At 42.0% G+C, this 12,707-nt stretch overlaps 1 protein-coding gene across 1 annotated transcript in view; it reads left to right on the top strand.

The window, feature by feature from the left end:
- The window catches only part of lrp12 (low density lipoprotein receptor-related protein 12), an 83,789-nt gene that overhangs the window by 23,812 nt on the left and 47,270 nt on the right, over positions 1–12,707 (top strand). The window contains exon 3 of the mRNA XM_060824316.1: positions 2,921–3,056. Coding sequence (XP_060680299.1) covers positions 2,921–3,056 — 136 coding nt within the window. The remainder of the gene's footprint in view (positions 1–2,920; positions 3,057–12,707) is intronic.

Here is a 12,707-nt window from a genome sequence, read left to right as displayed (position 1 = left end):
ACTCCCTCTCCACCTCCCTCACTCTCTCCCTTCAGCTCTTCACCCTATACATATGCACATTCAAAAGCTGACCCTTCCTTCCTTCCTTCCTTCCTTCCTTCCTTTTATTTATAAATGCACATATGAACTCCCTCCCTTGCATGCACGCATATACAACCTAATCCTCCCTTGCATGTCTATCTCACTCTCTTACACAAACACACACACACACACACACGTGTTTACGCTTGTATGTGAAGGTTGAAGGAGGGAATGCGTACATGCAAATCGGGGAAGGGTACTTTTAGATTAGATTAGAGTCAATTAGATTACTTACAGTGTGGAAACAGGCCCTTCAGCCCAACAAGTCCACATCGACCCTCCGAAGAGCAACCCACCCAGACTCATTCCCCTACATTTACCCCTTCACCTAACACTACAGGCAATTTAGCATGGCGAATTCACCTAACCTGCACATTTTTGGACTGTGGGAGGAAACCCACACAGACACAGGGAGAGTGTGCAAACTCCACACAGACAGTTGCCTGAGGCGGGAATTGAACCTGCGTCTCTGGCACTGTGAGGCAGCAGTGCTAGCCACAGTGCCACCGTGTTGCCCTGTAAATGTACATGGTGTTATAAATAGAGGCAGAGTTTATAAAAGCAAGGAAATGGTGCAACACCTTCGCAAATCTTTGGACAGACCACATTTGGAATGTTGTGCTCAGTTCTGGGCACCTTATTTAAGGAAGTGTGTTAAAGCCTTGGAGAAATTTTAAAGGATATTTACAAGAATGATGCTAGGATCACCTAGAAAGAATTAAGTTGATTAAGGATAGCCAGCCAGTTTTGTGAAGGATAAGTCATGCCTTACAAGCCTTATTGAGTTCTTTGAGAATGTGACCAAACAGGTGGATGAAGTAAAGCAGTTGTGGTGTTTATGGATTTCAGTAAGGCGCTTGATAAGGTTCCCCATGGTAGGCTATTGCACAAAAATACAGAGGCATGGGTTTGAAGGTGATTTAGCAGTTTGGATCAGAAATTGGCTAGCTGAAAGGAGACAGAGGGTGATGGTTGATGGGAAATGTTCATCCTGGAGTTCAGTTACGAATGGTGTACCACACGGATCTGTTTGGGTCCATGGCTGTTTGTCATTTTTATAAGCGACCTGGGCGAGGACGTAGAAAGATGTGTTAGTAAATTTGCAGATGCCATTAAGGTCAGTAGAGTTGTAGATCGTGCAGAAGGATGTTGTAGGTTACAGAGGAACATAGATCAGCTGCAGAGCTAGGCTGGGAGGAGGCAAATGGAGTTTAATGTAGAAAAGTATGGGGTGATTCGCTTTGGAAGGTGCAACAGGAATGCAGAGTACTGGGCTAATGGTAGGATGTTTAGTAGTGTAGATAAGCAGAGGGATCTCTGTGTCCATGTACATAGATCCCTGAAAGTTGCCACCCAGGTTACTACGGTCGTTAAGAAGGCATACGGTGTGTTAGCTTTTATTGTTAGGGAGATTGAATTTTGGAACCATGACGTCATGCCGCTGTAAAAGCTCTGGTGCGGCCACACTTGGAGTATTGAGTACAGTTCTGGTCACCGCATGATAGGAAGGATTTGGAGCTTTGAAAAGGGTTGCCTGGTCTTATGAGGAAAGGCTAAGGCACTTAAGACTATTTTCATTGGAGTGAAGAAGGTTGAGATGTGACTTAATTGAGACATAGAAGGTAATCAGAGAGTTAGATAGTGTGGGCAGTGAAAGCTTTTTTCCTCTAATAGTGATGGTTAGCACGAGAGGACATAACTTTAATTTGAGGGGTGATAGATATAAGACAGACATCAGAGATAGTTTCTTTACTCAGTACTAGGGACATGGAATGCACTACTGCAACAGTAGTGGACTCACCAACTTTAAGGGCATTTAAATGGTCATTGGATAGACATACGGACGAAAATGGAATAGGCTAGATGGGCTTCAGATTGGTTTCACAGGTCGGCGCAACATCATGGGCTGAAGGGCCTGTATTGCGCTGTAACGTTCAGTGTTCTGTGATTGACGCATTTTAGATACAAGGTGTTTAGACAAATGGGCTCAGTCTCTTTGGAGTAGGGAAGGTTGAGGTGACCTTATTGAGGTGTTCAAAATTATGAACAATTTTGACAGGGTAAATAAGGGTATTCTGTTTCCCAGTTGGTGTACATCAGTAACTAGGGATCACAATTTAAAGATTGTCGGGAAGAGAGCTAGTGATGAGATTGGAAACTTCTTTACTCAGGAGTTATGATTTAGAATGTGCTGTCCGGGAGAGTGAGGGAGGTAGATTCCATGTGACGTTTCAAAAGAGAGCTAGATGTATATTTGAAAGTGATGAATTGAGAGGGCTATATGGATAGGCCTATAGAGTGGGACTAGCTGGGGAGCTGTTTTGGGACCTGAAACAGATAAGGTGGGTCAAATTGCCTCTTTCTGTACTGTTCATATTCGATGGGAGAATTTTTTATTCACGTGAAGAAGTAGAGTGCGTGTGATTTTGCACTTAAAAGAATGCTGGGAACGTTTGCACATAATTCACTTTACTGCATAAAAAAGAGGAGTGTTGTGTGTAGATGGACTGGAGGGAGGGAGTTTTGGTATGTACAGTTGAAGGATAGTGTGAACACTTTCCCAGAGAATGTGAGAGAGGGAGTTCCTTGCGGCAGCACCCTTCCTGCTTATTCCACAGTCTCTAGTTTTAAAAAACTCCTTGATGTCTTTTTTTTTGTCTCTTTGGATCAGAGTCTAATTTTTGTTTGTGTCTCTGTGGAAGCTTTTCCATTTTTAAAGGGGTTGTGTATTTGAAGTTGTGATGTTTATTGATATTTTTCTTTTCCTCTTGTTACACTTGTACAGACGCAATGTTACATGCACTTACTGTATTAATTATCCAACATCTCTTTCTGTTAGCATGTGGTGATACACCAGAACAGCTCAGTGCGCCAAGTGGAATAATTACAAGTCCAGGCTGGCCCTTTAACTATCAAACCCGAGTTAATTGTAGCTGGCACATACAGGCTAACCGGGAGGAAGTCATCACCATCAGGTAAGTTTGAACAGTGTAATGCAATAGCTTACTTGTCCCATGTGTACTATCCAGCACAGATGTGGAAGGAAAATTGGCTGGTGCTGAATGACCCTGATAAGTAAAGAATGCATGATATGTTATCAATCAGATCAGTGGATCTTGGATTCGAACCTCTCAAACATGTTAGTGTAATTGCGTAGAAGGCAACACAACTGTCTCAAGGCATGAAAAAATATGTCATTTGTATTCTTGCTAGAAGTGCAGGGACTTCTGCTGGAAGTGAATGGTTGCAGCCATTGAATGAGAACAGATTAAAGGTTAGCTTTAAAGGTTTGTTCTCAGTGACCAAAATTCAGTGTCTATATTCACAATAATAAACTGCTTCAGGGAGATAGAGTTATGAAAATTAATACTGAGAAATATTAGTGTGCAACAAAGAGGAGACATCTGTTGTTAGGCAATTTTACCAAACAACTTGGAAGCTGAGTTGAACAAAACATAGTCTTGTCCATGATTATACACATTTAAAATCCCTTCTTGATTTATATCTTGCATTATTCATAATGCAGCTGAGCATTTTATTTGCTATCCAGTTCACTGGACTGATCGTGTGAATGTCTCTTATTAATATTCCAAATTGTTCCTTTTGCAAGATCGCACCATTTCACAGCACCTGACTTAAACTCAGCTACCAATTCCCTGCTCAAAAGCCAAGCATCGCCAGGCCTAAACCAACAGCATTTGGACAATATGTTTCTTATAAACTGCCGCTAGTTTTAATTTGCAAACTGTATTCTGATTGTATACCAATTTGTTTAACAGCCCTTCAAGTCACTCTTGTATTTCAAAACAAAATGTTCATGGATTTGGGCTTGGGCAGCATTTGTTTCCCATCTGTATTTATCCTAGAGCAAGTGGTCGTAAGTTGCTTTCTTGCATTGCTGCAGCCCTGTGCTTTAGGGAGGACCCAGCAATAGTAATTCCAAGTCAGTCTGTGAGTGAGTTGGAGTGGACCTTGCAGGTCATATTCCCATATGTTTGCTGCCCTTGTCTTTCTAAATGGTAGAGATTGTATGTTTGGAAGGTGTTGTCTTAGGTGCCTTCATGAAAGATTAGTGCATCTTCAGGGTTGTACATGTTGCCATTGTGCTCTGTTGATAGAGGGAATGAATGATGGATGGAGCATCTGTGTAGCAGTCTGCTTTTTTCTGGGTGTTGTTGAGCTTGAGTGTTATTTGGGCTGCGCACATCCAAGGAGGTGGCAGTCATTACATCATACTTTTGTGCTTAAAGTCTGGTTGAAGATTTGTAGCTCGGGTGTCCGTTGTTGTGGTTCTGTTCGCCGAACTGGAAGTTCTTGCTGCAAACGTTTCGTTCCCTGGCTAGGGAACATCATCAGTGCTATTGGAGCCTCCTGTGAAGCGCTGCTTTGATGTTTCTTCCAGTGTCTATAGTGGTTTGTTCTTGCCGCTTCCGGGTGTCAGTTTCAGCTGTAGTAGTTTGTATGTGGGGTCCAGGTCGATGTGTCTGTTGATGGATCTTCTTGCCGTTTCCGGGTGTCAGTTTCAGCTGTAGTGGTTTGTATATGGGGTCCAGGTCTATGTGTCTGTTAATGGAGTTTGTGGATGAATGCCATGCCTCTAGGAATTCTCTGGCTGTTCTCTGTCTGGCTTGTCCTATGATGGTAGTGTTTTCCCAGTCAAATACATGTTCCTGGTTGTCTGAGTGTATGGCTACTAGGGATAGCTGGTCGTGTCGTTTTGTGGCTAGCTGATGTTCGTGGATGCGGATTGTTAGCTGTCTTCCTGTTTGTCCTATATAGTGTTTTGTGCAGTCCTTGCATGGTATTTTGTAAACTACGTTGGTTTGGCTCGTGCTGGCTATTGGGTCCTTTGTTCTAGTGAGTTGTTGTCTGAGTGTGGAAGTTGGCTTGTGTGCTGTTATGAGTCCTAAGGGTCGCAGTAGTCTGGCTTAGGCCCAGCTGGAGCACAACGTCCTAGGAAGGGTAGCCAGGCTTTGGGGTAAAGTGTACATCAATGGTACCAAGGGTGAAGGGTTTCAGTCATATGGTGAGACTGAAGAACTGAAGTTGCTCTTGAAGCTGTGAAGGTGAAGGGGAAATTTAAGTCTTTCATAATCATGAAAGAATAAATCTGATGAAACTGCTAACCCTCTTTACAGTGAAAACAATGAGGCAGTACAGATCGTTGGCAATTGACAAAAGAAACTGAGGTGGGAGTAGAGAATTGAGGGAGTCTGTGTCATAGAGGTAACGTCACTAATAATCCAACAGCCCAGGCTAGTGCATGTTCAACTCCTACTATGACAGCTGAGGAATCTAAATTCACTTATTAAGCAAGTCCAGAACTGGAAGTAACCATGTGATTGTGAAATTATTGTTGTCACTCAGATACTTATGGTTCAGTAGATGCGCATATTTTTTCTTGCGAAAGAATAAATATTAAAATTGATAGACTGGGTCCTTGATTGGCAAGTGTTTGCTTTATGAATACTCATACTTAAAAGCACTATTCCATATCGGGTGTAATTTTAAGGACCAGAGGATTCTGGGTAATCCAATTTGAAGGACAGGAAAAGTTTCTGGTTGTAAGAGCTCCTCTTTTTGAGGAGCTGGAGTTGGTGTTGGAGGTGATTTCCTTGAAATCCAGGAGTAACGAATACTGTTTTATATGCTGTTGCATTGTTTTGGAACTTTGGGGAAAAAAAGTCAAAACAACAGCTTAAAAGGGAGAAGAGCAGTCAAAGCACATGGTGAGGACAGGGTGGGGAGGGGGGAGGGATCCAGGGAGATAGTGAGGAAAGAGATCGATCTGAGATGGATACAGCTGAGAACAGAAGTGAGTCAAACAGGGCAGTCAGGGACAAGGAAGGACTAATAAATTAAACTGCATTTATTTCAATGCAAGGGGCCTAACAGGGAAGGCAGATGAACTCAGGGCATGGTTAGGAACATGGGACTGGGATATCATAGCAATTACGGAAACATGGCTCAGGGATGGGCAGGACTGGCAGCTTAATGTTCCAGGATACAAATGCTTCAGGAAGGGTAGAAAGGAAGACAAGAGAGGAGGGGGAGTGGCATTTTTGATAAGGGATAGCATTACAGCTGTGCTGAGGGAGGATATTCCCGGAAATACATCCAGAGATGTTATTTGGGTGGAACTGAGAAATAAGAAAGGGATGATCACCTTATTGGGATTGTATTATAGACCCCCCAATAATCAGAGGGAAATTGAGAAACAAACTTGTAAGGAGACCTCAGCTATCTGTAAGAATAATAGGGTAATTATGGAAGGGGATTTTAACATTTCAAACATCGATTGGGACTGCCATAGTGTTAAAGGTTTAGATGGAGAGGAAATTCTTAAGTGTGTACAAGATAATTTTCTGTTTCAGTATGTGGATGTACCTACTAGAGAAGGTGCAAAACTAGACCTACTCTTGGGAAATAAGGCAGGGCAAGTGACTGAGGTGTCAATGAGGGAGCACTTTGGAGCCAGCGACCATAATTCTATTCATTTTAAAATAATGATGGAAAAGGATAGACCAGATCTAAAAGTTGTAGTTCAAATTGGAGAAAGGCCAATTTAGACGTTATTAGGCAAAAACTTTCGAAAGCAGATTGGAGGCAGATGTTCACAGGTAAAGAGACGGCTGGAAAATGGGAAGCCTTCAGAAATGAGATAACAGGAATCCAGAGAAAGTATATTTCTGTCAGGGTGAAAGGGAAGGCTGGTAAGTATAGGGAATGCTGGATGACTAAAGAAATTGTGGGTTTGGTTAAGAAAAAGAAGGAAGTATATGTCAGGTATAGACAGAATAGATCAAGTGAATCCTTGAAGAGTATAAAGGAAGTAGGAGTATACTTGACAGAAATCAGGAGGGCACAACGGGGACATGAGATAGCTTTGGCAAATAGAATTAAGGAGAATCCAAAGGGTTGGCCCCTCAAAGATCAGCAAGGCGGCCTTTGTGTGGAGCCACAGAAAATGGGGGAGATACTAAATGAATATTTTGCATCAATATTTACTGTGGAAAAAGATATGGAAGATATAGACTGTAGGAAAATAGATGGTGACATGTTGCAGAACGTCAGATTACAGAGGAGGAAGTGCTGGATGTCTTGGAATAGTTACAAGTGGATAAATCCCCAGGACCTGATCAGGTGTACCTGAGAACTCTGTGGAAAGCTAGGGAAGTGATTGTTGGGCCTTTGGCTGAGATATTTGTCTCATTGATAGTCACAAGTGAGGTGCTGGAAGACTGGAGGTTGGCAAACGTGGTGCCACTAACTATAGACTGGTGGGCAAATTGTTGGAGGGAATCCTGAGGGACAGGATGTACATGTATTTGGAAAGGCAAGGACTGATTAGGAATAGTCAACATGGCTTTTTGTGTGGGAAATCATGTCTCACAAACTTGATTGAGTTTTTTGAAGAAGTAACAAAGAAGATTGATGAGGGCAGAGCAGTAGATGTGATCTATATGGACTTCAGTAAGGCGTTTGACAAGGTTCCCCATGGGAGACTGATTAGCAAGGTTAGATCTCATGGAATACAAGGAGAACTAGCCATTTGGGTACAGAACTGGCTCAAAGGTAGAAGACAGAGGGTGGTGGTGGAGGGTTGTTTTTCAGACTGGAGACCTGCGACCAGTGGAGTTCCACAAGGATCGGTGCTGAGTCCTCTACTTTTTGTCATTTACATGAATGATTTGGATGCGAGCATAAGAGGTACAGTTAGTAAGTTTGCAGATGACACCAAAATTGGAGGTGTCGTGGACAGCAAAGAGGGTTAGCTCAGATTACAACAGGATCTGGGCCAGTGGGTTGAGAAGTGGCAGATGGAATTTAATTCAGGTAAATGCGAGGTGCTGCATTTTGGGAAAGCAAATCTTAGCAGGACTTATACACTTAATGGTAAGGTCCTAGGGAGTGTTGCTGAACAAAGAGACCTTGGAGTGCAGGTTCATAGCTCCTTGAAAGTGGAGTCGCAGGTAGATAGGATAGTAAAGAAGGCGTTTGGTATGCTTTCCTTTATTAGTCACAGTATTGAGTACAGGAGTTGGGAGGTCATGTTGCAACTGTACGGGACATTGGTTAGGCCACTGTTGGAGTATTGTGTGCAATCTGATCTCCTTCCTATCGGAAAGATGTTGTGAAACTTGAAAGGGTTCAGAAAAGATGTACAAGGATGTTGTCAGGTTTGGAGGATCTGAGCTACAGGGAGAGGCTGAACAGCTGGGGCTGTTTTCCATGGAGCGTCGGAGGCTGAGGGGTGACCTTATAGAGGTTTACAAAATAATGAGGGTCATGGATAGGATAAATAGACAAAGTCTTTTCCCTGGGGTAAGGGAGTCCAGAACTAGAGGGCATAGGTTTAGGGTGAGAGGGGAAAGATAGAAAAGAGACCTGACGGGCAACTTTTTCACGCAGAAGGTGGTACGTGTTTGGAATGAGCTGCCAGAGGATGTAGTGGAGGCTGGTACAATTGCAACATTTAAGAGGCATTTGGATGGGTATACAAATAGGAAGGGTTTGGAGGAATATGGGCTGGGTGTTGGCATGTCGGACTAGATTGGGTTGGGATATCTGGTCGGCATCGACGGATTGGACCGAAGGGTCTGTTGCCATGCTGTACATCTCTATGACTCTATGACCTGATATACAAGCGTTGGCTGTTTTACATTGTCCTGCCATGTTCCAACTTGCAGACAAAGCGACTTGCGACCAAATTCTCATTTGGGACTCATTTGCGATTCAGACTGCCTGTAGTTATGAATTGGTGGAAGTACATTTAGTACTAACTATAAACAAGCTGTTAAATTATTACTTGAAGGGAAGAAAATTTGAGGGCTCTTGGGAATGAGCAGTGTAACAATTAATTGGATAGCGTATTCAAAGAGCTGGAAGAAGCATGCTGCGCTGAGTGACATTTTGCACTGAGGATTTTCTGATTTTATCATGATAGTGGAAGATTAGCTGTTTAATCTTCTGTGATTATTTATCTGTTGTTTATAAATTTAGCATAGTCACACGTTTCTTTTCACTTCAGCAATGGCTTTGAGATAATACTGTCATTGTAAACTGTTTAGAATTGTTATATAGGCGAAATTAAAAGGGTTTGTTTGTTGAGGGGCAGAGATCTTTGGTACAGTGTTAAATGACCTTGGATCTATAAAGTTCAAATTCTACTGCAGTAAAGGCACTAACCAGACACAACGTATAAAAACTGTTGCATTTTTATGTGCTGGCTGTACATGTTGTGTGGCACAATACGATACTGAATTTTGCAACATGACCATATCTGCCATCGAAGTTGGACAGACTTTTTCAGCAAAAAAATGATCTTTTTCAGGGACCAGATGGCAAATCAAGTTAGTCAAAATGTTAATGTCAAAAAAAAATCCCCCTTTCTATTTTGTGTGAAGAACAGTTTTAGTCTTCCATGTTGCCAGCTGCAATATTTGGATGATTGATGGAGGAAAGTGTTTGAAGATAAAGGGAAGTTCTGTTCCTGCAGGGTTTTATTTCCATCCATGATTCTTACCACAGATAACATTGCGAAAAATTGAATCAGCTGTTGAAGATCAACCCTAAATATAGATGTTGAACAGTGTATTTTTGCTTTATATCTGTCAAGGATTTGTTTCCATTGCATCATTGGCCTCACATTTCAATGTGGCTTTGTGTATATGGAGCAAATAGGCATGATACTAAAGCAATCTAAGCTGGGCTAAGCTCTGTTGGAGCTGAATTAAGCCATGCAGTATATGATAGGGGAACTCCTCTCCCTCCACTACCGTTTTCTTAACCCAACTTATTTTTTTTTAACTGCAGACATGGCTGGGGGAATTTTCTTTTCATCTGCGTTCTGAATCCCAGGATGAGGTTCTTATTGGGGAAAAAGGAAAGCAGGTTTACAGTCGTACAATGCGTTGAGCAGGGAAGCCTGTATCCCTTGTACAACCTGGAACTATACACAAACTTGAGCAAATTGTTTACATCTTTGTTCTTCAAAGTGTGAAGCACAAAGTCAAGGAAAGGAAGGGACGCAAAGCAAAATGTCATTCTATTTATAAATGATAAAACAACGTGCTGGAGAAGCTCAGGTCTGACAGCATCTGTGGAGAGAGAAACAGTTAAGGCTTCAAGTTCGATCTGACTGTTCTTCAGAATTGGATTTGCTAATTTGTGAGAGAATTATCTCAAATAGAATGAATCTTTGTCTTCATTGTTGACATTTCTGCCTCTGTGTGAGGAAATCCACACAGGAGACTGAAGCTCTGAATTCCGATTGACATCTTATGAGGATGCTTACAAAGGTTGAAAGTAATAATAAGATTATATACTTCTGATACACAGACAGTTGGTGAAGGAAGAAACCAGGATGAGTCTTTGCTAGAAAAGCTCAGCAGGTCTTGCAGCATCTGTGGAAAGAAACGGTTAACATTTTGAGTCAAATGACCTTTCCACATTGAGGAAGGGTCCTTTGTCCTAAAGTATTAGCTCTGGGTGCTGCCAGACATGCTGAGTTTTTCCAGCAATCTGTTTTGTTTTTGATTTATCGCATCTGCAGTTCTTTTGATTTTTATTAAGGACTAATCTTTGTTTGCCATAGTTTTATTCACAGTGAAATATTATAATTTTGACTTCTGACTTCCCTGTAGTCTTTTAACAGATTTATACTTTTTATACTTTTAATAAACATTTAATTTAGCCAATTAAATCAAATTAAGCTAAATTAAAATATAAACCCCTTAAATGTTGAACTGTAGCAAAATAAAATGTTCAAAATGAGTTTAAAATTAAATTGTTACTTTTGCCAAAATAATGCACTATAGTCCTTGCGGTGCCCACCAGTCTCCAAAGCACTCAGGCATGCCACTGTTGCATGCTACCTCTCCACCCAAGTCTCTCTTTAGATATGGTCAAGTTGCCATTCAACCACTGACCTCCACCTGTATATTTTAGCCTTAATTGATGGAATGAGAGACTGCATTGCTTCCAACTCTTACTCTCTACATCTGCTGGACTACATCTACATCATCAACTTGCACATCTCTCCAATTTGCCACCGTATTTTGAAAGGAAGTGATATAAAACTATAAAAAAAACACATTCTTTAACCTTAGTTACAGTTGTCCATCCATTCCGTCCACCCCATCCCAGGTCATGTGATAGGATTCTCAAGGGACTTGATAGGATGAATACAGACGGATGTTCTCCCTCATGAGAGTCTAAGACCGGAAGGCATTGTCTCAGACTGAAGGGGCACCAGTGTAAGACTGATGAGAAAAAGCCTCTGAGGTTTGTGCATTGTTACAGGGAAAAGACAGGAAAGTAGATGTGAGAATGTCAGATCAGCCATCTTCTTATTGAAAGGTGGAAGGCTTGAGGGGCTGAATGGCCTACTTCTGTTTTTTAGATTACTTACAGTGTGGAAACAGGCCTTTCGGCCCAACAAGTCCACACCGACCCGCTGAAGCGCAACCCACCCATACCCCTACATTTACCCCTTACCTAACACTACGGGCAATTTAGCATGGCCAATTCACCTGGCTCGCACATCTTTGGACTGTGGGAGGAAACCGGAGCACCCGGAGGAAACCCACGCAGACACGGGGAGAACGTGCAAACTCCACATAGTCAGTCGCCTGAGTTGGGAATTGAACCCGGGTCTCAGGCGCTGTGAGACCGCAGTGCTAACCACTGTGCTACCGTGCCGCCCACTACTTATGATCTTATTAACTCCCTTAAAGCCATCTCTCTCCACTGAAATTGTTAAGAATATCAGAAAATGTTTCAACAAATTAGTTTAATATCAAATTTAGTGGGCGGCACGGTGGCACAGTGGTTAGCACTGCTGCCTCACAGCGCCTGTAGACCCGGGTTCAATTCCCGACTCAGGCGACTGACTGTGTGGAGTTTGCACGTTCTCCCCGTGTCTGCGTGGGTTTCCTCCGGGTGCTCCGGTTTCCTCCCACAGTCCAAAGATGTGCGGGTCAGGTGAATTGGCTAAGCTAAATTGCCCGTAGTGTTAGGTAAGGGGTAAATGTAGGGGTATGGGTGGGTTGCGCTTCGGCGGGTCGGTGTGGACTTGTTGGGCCGAAGGGCCTGTTTCCACACTGTAAGTCTAATCTAAGTCTAATCTAATCTAATCTAATCAAATCTTTAGGACACTTTTTCTTGGTTTCACTGTTAAGTAAATTGTTAAGTAAACTTTCTACTTGACATTTTTAAAATAACTTATTATTTTATAACTATACAAATAACCATATAAATAACTATACAAATGCCAAAATGAATTGAAGCCAAACAAAGTTTATAATTCTCTGGAATTAGTCATTCAACCACAGATGTTGAGGCAGTGAACACAGGACAATAATTTGCTATTTTCTTGACATTTTTTAAAACTTATTTCTTTTCATTGCATTTGTAGCACCTAGCAAATCAGCAAAGCTATACATGCTCAAACAAATCAGTGTGCAACCATCACAATAATTGTGACTTGTGACAGTTTTAAAATCCAGCTATTTTCTTCGTCACTAATGAAGTTAGGGTGAGGTGTTGGCATAACTGTACAGGATTAAAAGGGCTAGGATTCAGTGCCCGAGACTTATACTCTGGGGACATGAGTTCAAATCCCA

The sequence above is a fragment of the Hemiscyllium ocellatum genome, chromosome 4, assembly GCF_020745735.1.
Source record: "Hemiscyllium ocellatum isolate sHemOce1 chromosome 4, sHemOce1.pat.X.cur, whole genome shotgun sequence".
In the NCBI taxonomy this organism is placed as follows: Eukaryota; Metazoa; Chordata; class Chondrichthyes; order Orectolobiformes; family Hemiscylliidae; genus Hemiscyllium; species Hemiscyllium ocellatum.
This window is presented reverse-complemented; position numbering and strand designations above follow the sequence as displayed.